A 19741-nucleotide genomic window follows, 5' to 3' on the forward strand; every position below is an offset into this window, starting at 1 on the left:
AAAATCAGCAGAAAAGGTCACTTAACCTTTAGCGTCTAATTAAAAAAACATTAACATTCACAGACACAGAATTTAATAAAAATGATCAATTAAAAAACTACTTAAGAGTTTGTGAATGAATGGTACTTCTCTGCCTAGCTATTATGCTGTGCAATGCAGTCTGGGACATTAGTTTTTCATAGGTACAGTCAAAGTAGCAATTGATAGTGAGCATTTAAATATCAATGTAGATTATTTGGAGTACTTCTAAAAACTGAATATAGGAAGGTAATGTAACAGGATTAACCAAGTCCTGATATGCTGTTTTGTAAGCTTGTGAACCAGGGTTTTGCTAAATATATCAATAAAGCCATATGTTTTAATGCCCTCGCAAGTATTTGGTTGGCATGACATGCCTTCTTAGATATCAAAGATGGCATACATATTTGAAAGCGCAGCCTTTAGGAGCAGATGGCATAAGGATATTAGAAGATAAGAGATTTTACTTTTGACTTCCATAAAATGACATTTTTCGTGGTTTCATCAGTTCAATAAAATGCTGAACATATTTATTTATTTAATAAATCATATTTGTTTCTAAAGGGATCAGGTGCAGATTGAAATAATAACAACTGAGAAGTAGTATTTATATTCCCTAGACAGACCTATAATAAAAGTCAGGAAAAAATTGTTGCAAAGATATGTCAACTTTTATCTGCCATTTTTGTTTTATCTAACTCTGCTATTATTATCATCAACAAAACAATGAGTTGTACGAGATTAGATGAAACAATGCCACCATCAGTCAAAAAACTATATTTTTTGGTTTGCCACAAATATAAAGAAAAGAAAAATAAAGAAGAAAAAAAACATACAAAAAATGTATACTTTATCAAAGGTTTTTTATTTAATTATATTTGAAAAGGGTATTTTTTTTATAGAATATGTTATCAGACATTGTGACTGTTTAGACAAGGAAGTTGTTTTAAGTGCATGTGAAACCAATTATCTTACACATTTCTGTTTAAAGAATCTGCAATAATACTATAATATTAAGTTTATTTTTAAGTATTTCTAAATAACAGTGTAATTTTTTTTTGCTGTTTTATGGCACTTAAAAAGGTGATTCGCCGCTGTGGACACCAAGATGGCTTGTGGCATTCCCCTTTGCCAAAATGGTTGTGAAACTTAATCCATAATGCACTTGGCTCAATACGGCTGACTGTGAGTGAGAATATAAAAATGCTAAAGTACAGTAATTTTCACAAAAGCCCTGGACCTGTCAAAAATCCACCAGATGACGTGTTTAAGCTGACAATTACACCAGGAGAAAGAATACACACTTTTCATTTACATATGCTACCGACAATTTACCAATACGAATCTGGTTGAAAATCCCCAAACTTATGTAATCAGAAAAATCAAAGCTCAGTTGTTCTGTGCTTAAATGGAAACCCAAAAACTGGCACCCTGACACATCTTTACATGCTTTCATAAAGGCCTCTAAGTTCATCTTCAGTGGTTTATCATGTTAATGAACATCCTACTGAAGGCTCTTCGGATATGTGAGGTATGCTATTGTGAAAGACATGCAAATATCCATCAAACCACATAATAGAGCATCGGTTAAACTATTCTTTCCACACAACATTTCAATCATCAACGTGTTCTTGTGCGCTACAACTTTGTTTAACGCACAAAACATTTGCGTTGAATGTTTAACATTCTCCTGACGCTTGAAGAGGAAGAACAGAAGGGAAGGAAAGTGAGAGCGAGATGACATCTGACCTTAATCAAATATTGTACATCTGTAGTGCTTCTGATGTGAAGAAATGGGGAATTACACAGAAGAATTTAGGAAATTAGATCAGGAAATGAAACCAAGCTGACGTGGTTCATAGAGTATCATATGTGGTTGAGGAGATGGCATCGGGCCCTTGTGCCATTGGCTGCGAGGCATGTGACCGGAGGGGACAGGGGCGTGTGCTGGAATGCAGGGTTAGGGGTGCAGCTATGGAAGGTCACGAGGTCAGGGTCATACACACACATGTTGCCCCCCTCCCCCCGATCATACACAAGGGCCTCTGTGCTTCTGTCAGTCCATAAATGACTCCAACACATGGACGCTCTCGCTCGTATTCTGCACTGCCCCCGTAACCCACTGACATGGCAAACACACACAAACCACTGTGCTCCCCCGACGGTGGACACATCATTATTGTTCTCCAGGGGTAAAAACAAACAAAATACTATTCAACCCCAAAGGACCTCATTCATCCCTAGAAATACACCATCCGTACACTTCCAGTGAAACATTTATTCCCGACGCTCCCAAATCGAGGTACAAGTGCTCCCAAGGTGAGCGGTGTAGGAATAAAAGTACAGACTTTACTGCTCCAGCGTTTAATACGGTCTCACACTTCAATGTCAGCGAAATATCCTGCCTATGTGTGTGACATTTACAGGCGTTCACAGAAATAGCATGATGGCACAATTGTTTGATGGGCCTGATGGGAAACTAGGCAGTTCGGAAAATACAAAACACGTTCGCTCGGTGGCTGTCTCGCACAAACACACGCACATGCTGCCGAACAGGATACTTAAGCATGTAAACAGAGAGAATGCCTGTTGATGTTGAACTGGTTCCAGAGAGACCTGAACAACTGAGGCGGCTGCATAACACTGACTAAAATGGAGCACACGGTCTCCTGTGTGACAATGTGAACGAGTGATAAAAGGCTGCTAGTTATTCCAAATGAACCATCTATTACACCTACATGGAAACAAGCTTAGTGAGCATGACAAGGACAAACTCACAAACACACAGGCAAACATGTAGAATATATGTGACCCTGGACCACAAAACCAGTCCTAAGTGCCCATTTTTTCAAAATATGAAAATAGCTTTCCATTGATGTATGGTTTGTTAGGAAAGGAGATTATTTGGCTGAGATACAACTATTTGAAAAGCTGGAATCTGAGGGCACAAAAAAATCTGAATAGTGGGGAAAAACTCCAAGTTGTCAAAATGAAGTTCTTAGTAATGCATATTCTTATCAAAAATGTAGTTTTTACAAATTTATGGTAGGAAATGTATAAATTATCTTCATGGAAAATAATCTTAACTTAATATCCTAATGATTTTTGGCAATTTTTTTGGGCTATTGCTAAAAATATACCCCAGTGACTTTAAACTTGTTTTGTGGTCCAGGGTCACAAATAGAGTAAGCAACATGAAAACCGTGCCAGGGTTCGAAAATTATCTGGGACTGTGTGGGATATAGTTTCTATTATTAACGTTTATTTATGCAACAATTTGAATTTGACTGGCTGTGGAATTCTTTATAAGGGAATCATTGAATTGTTCACTTAAGTGATTCAAATAACACCAATGATTCACTCAAGAACAAAACAAGGGACTAATTGAGGGAGTCATTGAATCATTCACTTAATTTGTTTAAAACACTAAAACACTAACACTAACCTTAAACAAACAAAAATAATAAGGTAGCTGGCTGTATTCTCTAAAATGTAAGTTACTCAATATTCATTTCTTGTTTATTTAACTATTGTCTAAAAGCAATATCACACTAGCAACTGTGCTGAATCTCTGTAAGCATTTTAATTTATTTTAATAAATAGCAGCAGGTGTAATTACACCCACTGAGAATTTATTTTAATGATTGCTTAAACTTAATTTATAAGCTATCTGACAAGGCTGATACAATATGACTGAAAAAGGTGACCCCATTAAGTAAAAAATATAACATAATTTTTGTGTGAATTTGTCCATTTAAAGGTACGAAGCCCTGCACATGGCATGCAGGAAAAAAAGTAGGCTAAATCGTGTGCGCGATTTACTATTTAGTTCCCTTGATTTATAAATTGTCCGCACAATTTACTCATTCGTTCCCTCGATTTGCTAAATCGTGTACTCGATTTATAAATCAAGAGAATGAATTACTAAATTGTGTGCATGATTTAGCAAATCGAGGGGAACTAAATAGTAATCGTGTGCATGTTTTAGCACAATCTAGTTATTTTTTTTTTTTAATGTCATGTGTGGTGCTCCGTATAAACGCAATACTTCAGAGAAAACTTAATATTTGCACGCGGTAGGCATGCTTTGGTTGAGCGCATGCACAAATCTTCCCACTGCATGCGCGAGCTCAAATCCTGTGGCTCTTAAATGTTTAAACTGGCAAGGCTTGAATGAGTTTAACTTAAACACAGAGATCAACATGTGCTGTTCAGGTCTCGCGCACATGCGCGCATTATCAGCACCCGGGTGATAATGGAATAAATTCTCATATTCCAGCATACCATTCACTCGCATTGAACAAGAGTGAATGATTAGTCCAGGTTTTTATATATATATATATATATATATATATATATATATATATATATATATATATATATATAGCTGTTGTTGTAATGTACTGAGAACCCTGAAAGCACATCTATCAACAAACACATATATTAGCCGAACCCTGTTTGTTTTATGCTTTATTTATAGCAAACCATATTACAGCGTTGTCAGATTTAAGTTGAACCGCGGTCTGAGCGCTTACCGAACCCTACCTGGAAACAGTTTGATTTTTTTCCTGCGAACCGTTCCATCTTACTGAATATTGAATACATTTTGACACTGATGGCCAACACCAATCTCTTTTAAAAATAACAAACTAATATTACAAATTAAAGCTGGAATCTTAACCACTGACTCTTCACGACCATCTCATGAGGCAGCACACAAATTACAGGGTTAGCCATTCAGGATACTGCTGTACTAAATACACACTGAGGCCTGATGAGTAGACCATAGTTGAACCACAGACACTTTCAGATGTTACAGAGGAAACGAGATCAGCCAGGGTCAACCGAAGCCTATGTGTGCAGACACACAGCACCCGGAAAAGAAGGAAGCCTGAAGAGGTGCGCATCATTCTCTGAATTCATGCAAAGTGGCAGTCAGAGAGTGAGGAACTGATAAGAGCAGAGTTTCTTATCTAATTCGATTCATGTGGCGAGAGCTTTTTGATGAAGTCGATAATGTCAGTTTTACAAAGACTGACAGACACACACAACTTTTATCAGGATGCACACCATACTAACGTTGTTGTCACCTCCTGTTCTCATAACAAACCACGGCTTTCAGAGAAAATGCTCTCTCACCGAAATGCGCTACGTATTTATACCACTGCGGGTGTTTGCAGGTAAGAACACAGACTGAAGAGATACTAAAATCTGATAAAGAGTGAAGCACTTGGAAACCACATCCTATACTCGGTACTGTATCTTCTTCTCTTCTCTCTTGCTCGCTCATTCGCTTGCATACTCAGCGGCTGAGTTCACCTTGTAACTATCGAGGTCAGAATGTGGCCTGCACAGCCGTAGAATGATAAAACCACAAGGTACTTGTAGTAGTTATTGCCACCTGACTTAAAACAACATTTCATCCCGTCTATGCACCTCATCGCTGATGTTCAGATCCACAAAGTCAACATACAGAAAAATGCCAACGTCTGTGGACTGAAGATGAGAGATGTGTGATACGAAACTTTTATCATGCAAAACGGGAAAACCAATGCTACTAACACAAGTATGTATTTTTGAACAGGTCAAGAGGTCAACCACAAAACCTTTATCAAATTTCAATTTTACGCACCTGCTTAGTTAAAATCCACTCCATGTGGAGAAAAGTTTGGATAATGTTGTCTAAGCAAATCACAGCTGAAAGTCAAATGTGGTTTTTGAATGGGCTGATATTGGTATCACAGCATACATAATGAACTTATGACCTAATGAGTTTCACTGACGACTCACAAATGCAGACAGTCTCTGGGATATAGAAATATTTTTTATTAATAATATTAAAGAAAACAACTTTAGCTAACCAAGGCTTTCAAACTCACAATCAGAAAAGGCAAGAAGGGCTAGGGTTTTTTTTTTTTTAGATATAATCATTTTCACTTGATGTCTATGGTATTCTTGAAATAAAAAGATGATAAACAAATGTACTTGCAATTTAACACACTACATACTATAAAAATGAAGAGTTAAGCTAAATACAACAAGCTTTACTAGTGAGGAAGAGAAAGACAGGGTTTTTAAAGTGAAAGTGACCATGAAGTGGTAAGACTTCACGCAGAGCCGGACTTCATTAAGGCCAGTCAATAGCGCGAGACAAAACTAAACGCATCGCGCGCGTAGACACTCGGTAAGATAATGACGTGGCGTGCTCAAAGCGTTGATGAAAATAATTGTTAAAAGTCCCTGAAACTTCGAGCTGTGTGGGTGGCGGGGTACGACCGCTGAGAAAATCGTGATGTAAGAGAACTGACTGTGATTGAGGGAGTGAAAGCGAGAGAGTCTCAACATGGTTTCCCAAACATGCCACAAAAGGCCTCCTGAACACGGCTACTGAAACTCCCTGTAGTTGGCGGGACAGCAGCAACTTCACAAGTGCACACTGGACAAGTAGATACATGTTAGCAAATGAATACTTGGGGCAAGTATGCTAACAGTGATTAAAGTGAATTCAAACTACTGGAAAGCATTAATCATAAAAGTAGGCAACCCTTTCACCAAACGGGACATTAGTGCGCAGCTCTGTGTTATTAGGCTTCACTGCCCTTTATGAGCTTAAAGGTCTATTTTTAAAACCCTAGAAACTGGAGCGAGTGTAAATTGGTCCATTTGTAAACAAAGTAACATGATAATTAAATACTCCGGTGAGAAAGCGGGGCTTCCATTTTGAGTGTGCCGTGCTACTGCTACAGGCGCAAAGTGCGAGGAGGAACATGTTTTTGGGGAAAAAATGGTATTTAACATTTTGCTGGGAATTCACAGCATTGGTTTCGACATACTTCCAAGATCGAGAAAGAAGTACAAGCTGCTGTTTTAAAGTTGTAGCCATTCAACAGGTTCAAGCGGAAAGGACTGGAAGAAAGTAAATGAAGCGGTTTGAATTTAACTAATTAAAGTAAAACCGCAAACTTGAGAAATGGTTAATATTAGGAGTACTAGAATGAACCGACTGAGTTGGACTACACCTCTAGTGACAATTGGGGTTATTAAAATGAATGGACAACTGACCGCATTATTTATTAGTTTTAATATTTGAAATCTGCCCATTCAAGATCACGAGATAAACACATCTGTGATTTACTATGTAATGCAAACCAAACAAACAAGCAAAAAAATACCGAGGTGTTACTCTATTGAAATGTCAGAGTAATACATCGTCAAAAAAAAGTTAACTTTTCTAAAAGTAAGTTAAAGGTCCGTTGTGAATCTAGTAACGTTTCATCCAGTTTGACACTGCTGACTGCTCAATAAAGCTGATGTTTGGTAAAGTCCTGACTCGATACTCTGACTCAACAAGCTCACAGGTCACAGAAGTTGTGGCAGCACTTGATAATGAATGCTGGGTAACTCACCCGTGTCCCCGGGGGTCTTCATGGTGAGAGTTATCTGCCCCTCTCACAGCGAGCTGGGGTAAGTGTCAGTTCAGCAGCGCGAGACTCGGCCTCTCCCGCACCCCCGTCTCCAAAAGGCCAAACTTTTGTCCAATGATCAGCGCTCTTGTTGATCCCGCAGAACGAGCTCTGGTCTCTTTTCGCGATCCCTACAAAGCCCCGACCGACAGCGCTGAATTTGGGAAAGCGGCTCGGTACTTCCAATGGCGAGGCGGGATGGGACGGGACGGGGTGCAGCGGAGTTCCGAAACAGCGCTTTCCCGTCTGTCCCGGGAGCGATCGATACAATCCCAACACCGCAGGAAAGCAGAGCTCCGCGTCTCTCTGTTAAAAACTCGCGCTCTTGATCCCTGATGATGATTTTCGCAACATTTTATCCTTGTGTTAGTTTGTCATCTACTCTCCCGAGGCTCGCCATGCGCAGTATATCAGTCCGTTTCCCATTCTCTCTTTCACACCGACTTTTTTTTCCTTCCTCCGCTCTCCCTAGTCTGAAACTACTCGCTGTCTCCTCCCCCATCTCTCTCTCTCTCTCTCTCTCTCTCTCTCTCGCTCTCTCTCGGGTGTCGTGTTTCGCTCGCGCCCACACGCGCGGGGGGAGGAGGAGGGGAATGGGGCATCGGCTGAGTCACGCCCCCTCAGCGCCGGGGCTGGCGTCACTGCAGCACGAGGCGTCGTTATGGAGACCGCCATAGCCACTGTCCGTGGTGACATCACATCCGCGTCCTAGAGAACTTGAGATTCAGCGTCATCGCGCCTGTTAACGTCAGCAACAAGTGTGTTTCGAGCTAATTATCCCTCGTTCTCTTTCATTTAATGATAATTATCTACCCCCATCCAGAGGTAGACTAATAACTAGTGTATCGAATTATGATTTCCGGAATGTACCCCGCAAGATCAGAGACTCAACTCTAAGGGCACTTTTGGCCACTCAAATATTTTCTATCAAAACAAAATGTAAAATATTCTGAGGCTCATGTATCATATAATACATCATTCAGTTGTATAATGGATTTATTTATTTATTTATTGTTAGGGGCAGTGACAAATAAGCCTACAATATATTTCCCAAGGTAACAATTTTTTATTAGCTACCAGTTTCATAAATATCATACTTTTTACATCAAGACATTTTATATAATACATCAAGATACTTTTATATAGTATACTACACTTGACTTGAAAGAAAAAAAAAACTTTTCAAAAATGATATTTAAAAATAAGTTAACACTTTATGATAAGGTTCCATTTTTAAACATTCGTTAACTACATTAGTAAACATAAACTAATAATGAAAATTACTTCAAAAGCATTTAATGTTGATTCCAACATTTGGTAATTGCTCCTGTTCTTTTAGAAAAAAATCAATCCAACATTATTTCTGAAAGAACTAAATGGCACACAAAAAAATGACAATCAATTTCAGAAGCTAAAAACATGAGAACTGTATTCAAGTAATATAAAGTATTCAATCCCCTTAATTTTTTCATTCACGTTTTGTTAAGTTGCAGCCTTGTGTTAAACTGCTGGGCCTTTGGCTGGGCCACTCAAGGACATTCACAGAGTTTGTAAGCCACTCTTGCTGTGTTTAGGGTCATTGTCTTATTGTGAGGTTAACCTTCTGCCCAATCTGAGCTTCTGAATGCTCTGGATTGGGTTTTCATTAGGGCTATCTCTATATTGTGGTGAGCTTTTCTTCTACTCTGATGAGTCCCTCAGTCCCTGCTGTTAAAAAACAGCCCCACAGTATGAGACTGCTACTAGCACACTTTACTTTTGGGATGATACTCTGCAGGTGATGAGCAGATCGCTGGTTTCCTTCAAAAATGATGCTTGGAATTGAGGTTCATCATAACAGATAAACGTGTTTCTCACAGTCTGAGAGTCCTTTAGGGGCTTTTTTGCAATATTCCAAAAGTGTGTTTTCATGTGTCTTCACTGAGGAGAGGATTGAGTTTGGCCACACTGCTATAAAGCCCTGATCAGTGGAGTGTTGCAGTGATGTTTGTCCTTCTGTAGGTTTCTCCCATCTCCACATATGATCATGAAGCTCAACTATAGTTACCATCAGGTTCTTGATCACCAGTCTAAACAAAGCCCTTCTCCATCAGTTGCTCAGTTTGGCCAGGAGTTCAGCTCTAGGAAGAGTGCTGGTTGTTCCAAACGTCTTCCATTATGGATAATGTAGGCTACATGCTTCTGTGAGCCTTCAGTGAAGCAGAAATAATTTTCTGAACTCTTCCCAAAGATGTGAGTGTTTGATGAAATCCTGTGTCTGAGCTCTACGGGCAGTCCTTTTGACCTCAGGGCTTGGTCTTTGCTCTAAAATGCATTTTTAGCTGATTTTAAAAACCTGTTTATATATATATATATATATATATATATATATATATATATATGTATATGTATATATGTATATATATATGTATATATACGTATGTGTATATATATATATATATATATATATATATCATTATGGAGTGTAGATTGATGTGGGGGAAAATTAATTTAAAGCAGTTTAACATAAGGCTGCAAAATAACAAATCGTGAAAAAAAACTTTCGCAAGACACTGTATACACACACGCATACACACACATACATTTATAAAAACATAGTCTATATAAATTAATTTTACCACCCATTATATTATTCATTTAAGGTGAGATGAGAAGTAAGATTCAGAAACATATAACATGACCTTCCTCAAGTCTCATGATTACATGAAGATTGCCAGTAAAACAGAATGGTGTGACCAAATGACCACAATCCCACTGAATTCTGTTGGCACGTGCATGAGAGAGAATGAGAAGTGTGCAGTGTGAGAAAGCATGTATGTTCATTTCCTGTATGATTTGAATGTGATCCATCTGCTCAAGCACATACATCCTGTTTTAAAGCCGAGCACCTGAATCTTAAAAGGACCCTCCTCCATCCCTCACCGGAGAACAGTTTTTGAGTAAATGTGATGTTTCTCATGAGCAGTGTAGCATGTCTCCTGTTCTGGTTTAGAACATCCTACTGCTAGAAAACAGGGGACAACATATCTTTAAATGTGCACTGAATTTTTTTATTTTCCCTAATAACATAATCCAACCATCATCAGACACTTTTTCAGTAAAAACATTAATGTTGCAAACAATTGTTTTATAATTCTGCATTCATTCCACTAGGTGTCAGTATAAATCAAAGATGGCTGACATATCTATAGAAGCCTGTTTCCGCCACGAAAAAAAATGTAACGGCGACTTGTTCCTCACAATAATGAATTTATTCTCAGACTCTGTTCTCAGAACTGAGACTGTAGAATTACAAATTATGAATTCAACATTGTGAGACATAAAAATTGAAACTGAAGGGGAAAAAACTCAGCATTGTGAGATACACACTCGCAATTCTGAGAAGAAAAGTCTAAACTTGCAACTGCCAGAACAAAGACAGAAATGTGAAATAAAAAGTCAGAATGAAACTTTGTAATTTAGTTTTTTCCGTGGTGGAAACAAAGAAACAGAATTGTGTTGGGGCAGATTTAAAAGATGTAAACTCAGAATTGTGAGTAAAAACGTCTGAATTCTGAGTTTATATTTCACAATCCTGTTTATTTGTTTTCAATAAATTGAATATATTTCCTCACAATTCTGCCCTTTTTCTTGCACTTGCGAGTTTACATCTCACAATTTTGACTTTTCTTAGAATTTCTAGAAACAAAAGCTGAGATAAAGTCACAATTACCTTTTTTAATTCTGTGTGAATACAGTCTTCCACATACTTTACATATAAACAGAACATCAGTTAGAATCACACTGCTTTAAGGATCAACATTTCATGTGGTTTAGAATGAAATGTTTAGTAATTCATCAAATTTTCTTAAATCTATGCGATGGGAACATTAAGGCAAGACTGACAAGATGGTCTATGCTTTCATGAGCTTTAACCTGATCAACTGTCCCTTTATTTGAGAGGAAACAGTTGTCATTGTGCTGTGAGTTCTCAGGATTGTGCTTCTTGTTGTTATTTGTGCTAGTCAAGCTGTAGAGTGTCAGCAGTCATTTCTGGTCACAGGAAACAGACGTACCTCAGATAAGCATCTCAGCCCCATAATGCTGCTGCGGCAGTCCGTGTGAACGTGTGTGTGTGTGTTTTGGAAATATCCATTGCTGTCACATCTGTTCGAGACACCCTCGGTTTTCTTTCCCCAGGAAAGAAAACAAGAGCTGTTATTGGGATGGGCAATTTCCTTTGACCGTAATGGACAATAAATACAGTCTACTATTGTATTTACACACAATTTTCCATTTCCTCTCTCTCACACTTGCATCTTCTATTTTCTACTTCTTTCTCTCTTGTGTCTCTGTTTCCCAGTGTGCTGAAATGTCTTCAACTTAAAAGAAAAATCGTTCTCTGCTAACTTCTAAATTCTACACTCTCTGTCTCTCTTCTGCTGTCCGATTCATCCTATTCATCCTTGAGCAGTTTCCTTCACTTTTGTATTATTCATCCACACCATTATTTAGCCCCATCAACCTTCTCTTCCTCCACATCCTCCGCTCTCCTGATTCTCTTCCACTCCTGGACTTTATGTCAGGTCTTTTAGCACAGTAAACTCAAGGTTATCCGTTTCTAAGAAAAGTTCCTCACTGTTCTGGCTCTCACATGCAGTGTGTTTATGCATTGACACACCACTCGCCTTCTCCTCCGCACTTTGTTTATGTTTAGGTAAAACCAACAGCGTTCTCACAAAGTCTACTGGCTTCACACAAACACAGAAAAGTGCGGGAGTGACTGGAGAAACACTAGTCAAAGTTTGGAAAGGTACTTTAGGAAGCTGTTTCCACTTTAACACTGACTGTGTATCACTTTTCAATAAGGTTCCATTTGTTAACATTAGTTAACATGAACTAACAATGAACCAGATTATGAGACAAAGTTCATATGGTCATATGGTGTGATATTAAGACACAGTTGTGTTAAACAAAGTCACACTGAAAGATACAAAGCCACAGTAAGTTGTGACTGTATATCTCACAATAAAAAAAACACCATTTCCTTCACTCTCTGGTGAAATTCATGCATCACAAATACTTTTTGTTTTGTAAATAAACCAATACAGATACGCCATATACATAATTTTAAAGTATTTAAGCAAAAGCCTTTGTTTTAAAAGATAATTTACAAAAAAACATTCTTCTCATTTCATCATACTGCCTTCATTGTTTGATGTAATTCCGTGATTTTTCTCAGTTGGAGCATTATGGGAGAAACCCCCCTCTTCTGTTCCCCTGCCCTGTCAGCTTAATATCCCTGTTCCTCTTTATGAGATGATCAGCATTTAAAATCGGGGTGACAGACAGATGCTGGGGTGATTCAGTGCTTGCAGCCTCTCCTCCCTCCGTTTTGCTGTTCATCAAAGTACATGGTCTCAATATAAAGAAGTGTTCCTGTGTGGCACTGATTTTTCTCAGAAATTAGAGTCCTGAGCACAAATATATGTGCTAGCAAGCATTGCATTTTTTCACCCATGAGTGTTGCTGCACTCTCAAGTTCGATGGTAAAGAGAGAGTACTCTGTTTAAGAGGGCCTCATTATCTCTTTATCTGTTGGCCTCCTAGTGGAGTGAAGCACACAAAAGTGACGGATCTGTTAGATGGAGCAAGAGAGTAAACAGAACGAGGAACCATGACATCCTCATGCATCATGCTCCACACTTTCAAATGTAGATTGGTAGTAATTATTGGTTTAATAATTGTTATTATAAAATTCACGATGTTTAATTATTAATTTTTTTTTTTATTAAAAGCGAATTATTCAGATAACACAGTATGTCTGCTTTGTTTTCTGGCGGAGGAACAAATATGAAATGCTATACTGGGCATCGAATTTTATACTATGATATTTTTATTTATGTTGCACAGCTAAAGCATTGTGTCTACTGCATATAAAATCTTGAACTGAAAGGTTAATCGACTCTGCTGACGTGTTATCTTTGTTATTGGGCGCACCAGAAAACACGTCAGCAGCATCGTACGTCAACAGTCACAGCAGTCGCACTCACAAAAGACACGGAAGAGAAGACAATGCTGAATAAAGTCGTCATTTTCGGACCTAAATGTATTTTCGATGCTTCAACAAATTCTAACTGACCCTCTGATGTCACATGGACTACTTTGATGATGTTTTTCTTAACTTTCTGGACATGGACAGTATACCGTACACACAGCTTCAATGGAGGAACAGAGAGCTCTCGGACTAAATCTAAAATATCTTAAACTGTGTTCAGAAGATGAACGGAGGTCTTACGGTTTGGAACGACATGAGGGTGAGTTATTAATGACATAATTTTCATTTTTCGGTGAACTAACCCTTTAAGATGAACTGCCTGTTGCAAATCACTTTGGATAAATAAACTTAACTTTATGTGAACAGATGAATACAGCAAAAAATTACCATTTACAAGAAAAACGGTTTATCCACTTGTGTTTTTCTATCTGTGTGTGTCCTTGTGAGAGTGGAAAGAAGAGAGAGCATGTCAATGGGCTCTTTGTCATCAAAGAACATGTTTATTTTCAAGTTTGGCGCTCCAGCTGTCAGGAGTCCCATCATTTCCCTTTCGCGCCCCTCCTCTCTCGTCCCTGTAACAGTCCCTCAGTCTTTAGGGTCATGTTCCATAGCTTAAAGTGCTTTTTGTCTGCTCTCCACTATAACAGAGACCTGACAATCCCTCTCTCTCCGTCTCCCTCTCTTTCTCTCAGCTGGTTTTCACACAAGAGTAATAGGATTACCACACACTGCTCTGCCAAGGACAGAGAGCGGAGGGGGAGACAGGAGGGCAGGTTAAAGATGGCAAGAGGGAAATAAAGAGAACAAGTTAAAGAAGAGAATGCCATGCTGCTGCACACCCAATCTGAAGTCCTTAGGAGTAACAGGCTTGTGATATTTGAGGAGCAACAGAGAGGTATGTCTCGCTCTATGTCAGTTGCTATATTAAGCACATAAGTGTGCTGATGGTGTCTCCAGTATCTTGCTTAGGATCAAACTCTTCCTATTGGCACAGTTCACTGTTTCCACTACTGAATATACTGCCATACCTTCATTCCAGCGCAATGGATCTGTATCCAGTACAGCTGTCATTTCAGAGGCGTGGAGCTAATCAGAGGTCTGATTTAGCAGCATGACGGGCCTAAAGCGGGGTCACCACAGGGCTGCTACTCATTGCTGCCGAAAGTACACCAGCTGCTGAACTTCACGTAATTCAAGCACCGTCTCAAATCACTACATGACATTTCACAGATAGAGAGATGCACAAAAATGGCCTTCTGTTTTACAGAATATTCATATTAAAAAAATTAACTTGCGCTGTAAACTGGTTTTAAGATATTACGCATAAAATGTTCCTATACATTGGGTTCAAGAATTGCAGTGGCAAACAGAATTGCAATTTAATGTCAGGAAGTTGTATTGAAATGAACTAGAATTCAAAAATAATTTTAAGTCATAAACTGCCATTTTACACATAGCCACTTTAAACTTTGCCAACTATAGACAACTGTGTTTAGCTATTTATTTCATCATATTTAATAAATCAATTTTATGGACATCAGAGGAAAAACACTTCATTTCCCAGAATGCATTACCTTGAAATTTATTTTAATTTACACACAAAAACTTTTAAGGGGTCATGGACTGCCTTTGTTTTAACCCCTCTCATCAGAACGCTCTGTCTGAACAAGCGTGGTGGACTGCAGACTCAGAAGTAAACGCCCAGTGCTGTGATTGGCTAATAGTTGTGTATGTTTGACAGTGTACATTCCTCACAGATAGATGCTGCTGTGATTTAAGTCAAAAACGCATTAATAACTGTTAAAATTAATGCAAATCGGTGGGCGGGGCTAAACAGACAGTGATGTCGAAGCAGGCATTGAACTTCTACTGTGGAGGCGGTGCTTAGCCACACTATTACATCATAGAGTATAGAACATTCTTAAAGCTGTCATTCTGGCCGACTGGCTTCAATACGAGCTGTTTGTAGAATAATGAAAAGTTCTAAGTTCTGAAACTTACAGGATGTTTTTATAGTACAATCACCTCATACATTTCAAAAGATCAAGGCAATTTTGGTTTCTCAGTTCATGACCCCTTTCATCTACACTTATAGCACTATACTTTGTGTTGTACTACCTTGGCATTAAATGAAGAAAAAAAATAAAAATAAAAACTGGTTAACACTGCTGTAAGTGTTTATAATACAATGGCTGAGAGAGTGACAACACATATGAAATTTTTCTAACAATTATCAATCTATCAAATTTTTTTCCCCTCTTTTAAAGTCATATAGGGGAATATATGTTTATATTTTCCCTTCACCACTATAGAAATTTTCCCAATTATGATGACTTCCGCTTCTGAGAATCCCTAAAATGTGGAAAGGATCCCTTGACAACCAGAATCATCTTCCTGTAAAAAAAAAAAAATAGCACTTTCTGAAGAAAAATTATTTTTGGGTCCAAATGATGTAGTCACAACATCTAACAGCAGGGGGCTAAATGTGCAATAGCAATCAGCCAAATTTTTACCCTAAGCCAAAAAAAGAAAAAAAAAAAAAGTATTATTTAGAGTAGTTAAATAGCAAAATCTGTGTATTAAATTTCTACTTAAATGTTCTTGTTGCACCTAAAACAAAACTCCATGCTGGAATGGAACAACATGAAAACCTTTTTATAAGAACAATTTGAGCAATCTGTTTCCAGAGCTGCAAGAGCCATGCTGTTCAGACAGTTCAGACAGTTCATTGCTAAATACATTTTCTGATAATTCAAAATCCATCCAGCATTCACCACCTCAAGTTACATCTCAGGACTGTAAAGCTGTTTGATTCTGCTTTGGTTTGTAAAGATGAAGAGTCCTCTGTTGTAACATGCTATGACAGATGTATGTTATTCTGTGTGTGTGTGTGTGGGCTAATCACAAATATAGGAAATCTGTGTAGGTACCAAATTCATACTGTGGGCACTAGATGTTCCTAATGACTCACCAAGTCCATGTGTAATGTGGGACACCCCCATATCTTCTCAGTTTTGTGTATTTGTCTCATGCTCGTAGGATCTGTATTAACTGACAAGATGTGGTGGTGTGTTCCAGATAGATGGCGGTAACCCAAAGCTCCTCGTTTCAAACTCTGAAAGGGAATAAAGTATCAGCGACGTGCTCTCGAGTCCTGCAAGTTTTCGGTTTTGCAGGTTAGCATCACTCATCATCACATCTCAGTATTGTCACAAGGGTTTAGGTCTATGTTCTCAGCATTACCGTAACATAATTGTTTCTACATTTACCAAGTGATTAGTCACATGATATTTACATTGCAGATAACTGACTCAAAAATGGATTTCTGTGGCCTCTGACATGGAAACCAAGGGTTAGCAATTTGTCAATCATTAAAAACATCGATGCATTTTCCAAACAACTTGTCCTTTATAAGGTCAAGGGTCAGAAAAACCGTACATATAAAATAGTATAATTGGTCATTTGCACAGCGTATAGGCTAAGCTAGCAGGCTAATCAACTAGTATGGTAAACTAGTACGCTGTTTGATAACAAAAAGATAGCAAATTAAGAAAATACAAATGACAAAAAAATGTTTCATTTCACAGACTATTGTTTGGTTATATATTATCACATTTAACAATATATCCAGTAGCTCTTTAGCTTGCATTAGTATTGCTGTCCCTCATGTAGGCCTACTTTAAGCATCAATACCACACACATTCATTTTTTTCTTACCTGTCATTTTAAACAATTTGGTGCAACTTGGGCATCACTACTCAGGATTTTCTCTGTCATCAAATATTTTTATCTGGTGTATTCCGTACTGTTGTTTATGCTGTTTTACTGAGTTGCTTAGGACCAGCACATGACAAGCTTCAACCAGCTCATGACCAGCAAAGAACCAGCTTAAACCAGCAGCCATGCTTCAAAACATACCTAACCAGCATGTGATGTTTTTTCAACGGGGTCATCAGCCTTTCTTCCAGTCAGTCTGGCTGTCTTCTTTTTCTTCTTCTTCAGCTGTACAGGTACTGATTCTCTATTGGTAAAACTTGATAATTAGTGTCTATATGATAATAAGTGTCTACAGCACTGTCTAATTTTCATTCTTCGCACTAGTGTACCTACAAAGGCGGCAGCCAACGAGTGATTTTCTTCAGTGTTTAGTGAAACACCACAGATCATATCGTTTAAACAGACAAAATACATTGAAGGGGGCAACCCACACCATAGACAATTAAGGTACTTTTTTTTTTTAAACTATTATGATTACATCTTCATCTCATGTGAGTGTACTTGAATCATCCACTCCTCCACTGACTCTCCACATAAACATACTTCTTAATGTGTAAAACTTTTTAAAGTTGTACACATTAAGAAATGTGTAAAAAAAAGTATTCCACTATGCACAAACCAGATGAAAAGATGCGTCTGAAGACAACAAGATGCTGTGCAGTGCCAAGATGTGGAAAACAGAGTTTGCATTGCCTTCATTCTGATCCCAACATTAGGAAATTGTGGATTCATTTTATTTTTAACGAAGATCCAGACCGTGTCAGTAAGAACTTGGTCCTTTGTTCACTTCATTTTACCGCAGATTTACAATCTCTGATTCACCGCAAATCCGCTGTAAAGCAAGAAGAAGAAGAAGAAGATGTGACACTTGCCGGCTGTTGAGCATGCGCTCAGGACTGTTTGGACATTCCGGTGAATCAGAGGTAAAAAAAAACAAAACTATATAAATACTGTGCAAGTTTCTTGTGTCTTTACACATCAATGTATCATTACGAGCAGCAGTGTTTAATTTGGTTTTGTTTGTGTATGTGTATTGTGTATTTGTTTTTTTGACTCAAAGCCATGATTCCCATTCACTTCCATTATATGACTTATATGAGTTAAAAATGTTAATTTGTATTATACTGAAGAAACAAAGTCACCTATATCTCGGATGCCCTGGGGGTAAGCAGATAAACATCAAACTTTCATTTTTGGTTGAACTATCCCTTTAATGAAGATACACCATATACACCTAATGATTTGAGGTTGAGTAAATCAGTAAAATTTTAGGGTGAACTAACCCTTTAACAGTTGTGACAACAGTTAATTGACATACATAGAATTCATAAAATGATGTTGTATGATTTCTAGGCACTGAATAGTTCAGCTATGGGATCACGCAATAGTTGCACAGAGGTACTACCGTAACTAGACAAAATTGTTACAGTAGATGCTGTATGTTTCTGCTAAATGGAACCATGTCATCTGTCATTTGGGAGGCTTTGAATGCCTGTAAAATGTGTAAATCACAAGCACACATTACTCACAAAGGTTACAAGTGTGACTTATAGAGCTGATCACTGACCATTTGTGTGTTTAGACTGAATGTCAATAGCTGTTTAAGAGTGTTGTCATATGTTGAATAGTTCTGACACTGTGTGTGCTCTGCAGGTGCGGCAGCTCAGGGAAGGGTGTGAAAACATTCAGGCAGAGGAAGGGAATTTGATTGTTTGTGTGAGAATGTCCTCTGAAACACTAAATGTCAGATGATTTCCTCAAGCCCACACTGCATTTGTTTAGCTTGTAATCATTGTTGCAGGATTCCATGACAAAGATAGAGTGTTATGGTTGATAATAACATAAACAAAAGAGCATATGCTCCAGCCCCATGTTTGTGGAATTTACTGTGCTCTTGTTACACACCTGAAATGCCACCGTCATCTGTTCCGTCTTGGAGTGCTGTTACACACTCACACAAACACACACCTGTGCCACTGAAGCGACAGATTGACCACCTGTCTCTGTGGGTGGGCGGGTACAGTCTGACTGAGGCAGATTGTGAGTGGGAGAGGAGATGACTGACGCATCCTGTGACCAATCTGAAAACATCTCACAGCTCCTGCAGACTGAAATTACATTTACTTATGCCACATGTCTTAGGTGGTAAATGATACCTGGACGAGCTTTAGTGATAGCATCCTCAGTGGAAATTCACAGTTTAAATACAGCCAAACCTAAAAAGTATATGTCATGTGACTAATCAACAGTTAATTAAAGGTTTATACATTTTCATTAAAAATCAACTCCCCTTTGGAGAAAATTAAGGGGATTTTTTTTGCTTCCAGAACCTGACTGTTGGACTCTGTTTCATGCATTTAAGTGCCTCCAAATAATACCAGTATTTACAAGCTGGTAAGAAACATGCAGCTTGTGCTGGACTTAATATAATGTAAGTAGGAAAGGA

At 38.3% G+C, this 19741-nt stretch overlaps 1 protein-coding gene and 2 long non-coding RNA genes across 5 annotated transcripts in view; 1 reads left to right on the forward strand and 2 right to left on the reverse strand.

Moving 5' to 3' along the window:
- Positions 1–8036, reverse strand: part of LOC127974677 (ETS domain-containing transcription factor ERF) — a 43337-nt gene extending 35301 nt beyond the window's left edge. Inside the window, exon 1 of the mRNA XM_052578123.1 lies at positions 7425–8036. Within this exon, the coding sequence (XP_052434083.1) occupies positions 7425–7446 (22 nt within the window). The 5' untranslated portion in view covers positions 7447–8036. The remainder of the gene's footprint in view (positions 1–7424) is intronic.
- A 6139-nt stretch (positions 8037–14175) lies between these two features.
- Positions 14176–19741, forward strand: LOC127975260 (uncharacterized). 3 transcript variants are annotated; one of them, XR_008157460.1, is made up of 5 exons: positions 14176–14413; positions 14558–14705; positions 16558–16694; positions 17357–17742; positions 18098–19741. It is a non-coding gene; the product is annotated as an uncharacterized LOC127975260 (long non-coding RNA). The 3 variants fall into 3 exon arrangements; XR_008157458.1 differs by having other exon boundaries at positions 17357–19741; XR_008157459.1 differs by having other exon boundaries at positions 16597–16694; positions 17357–19741.
- On the reverse strand, positions 14949–19268 carry LOC127975261 (uncharacterized). The gene is made up of 4 exons (XR_008157461.1): positions 19201–19268; positions 17437–17539; positions 16490–16633; positions 14949–15912 (listed from the first exon to the last, which is right to left on the reverse strand). It is a non-coding gene; the product is annotated as an uncharacterized LOC127975261 (long non-coding RNA).

The sequence above is a fragment of the Carassius gibelio genome, chromosome B16 (assembly GCF_023724105.1).
Source record: "Carassius gibelio isolate Cgi1373 ecotype wild population from Czech Republic chromosome B16, carGib1.2-hapl.c, whole genome shotgun sequence".
Lineage (NCBI taxonomy): Eukaryota > Metazoa > Chordata > Actinopteri > Cypriniformes > Cyprinidae > Carassius > Carassius gibelio.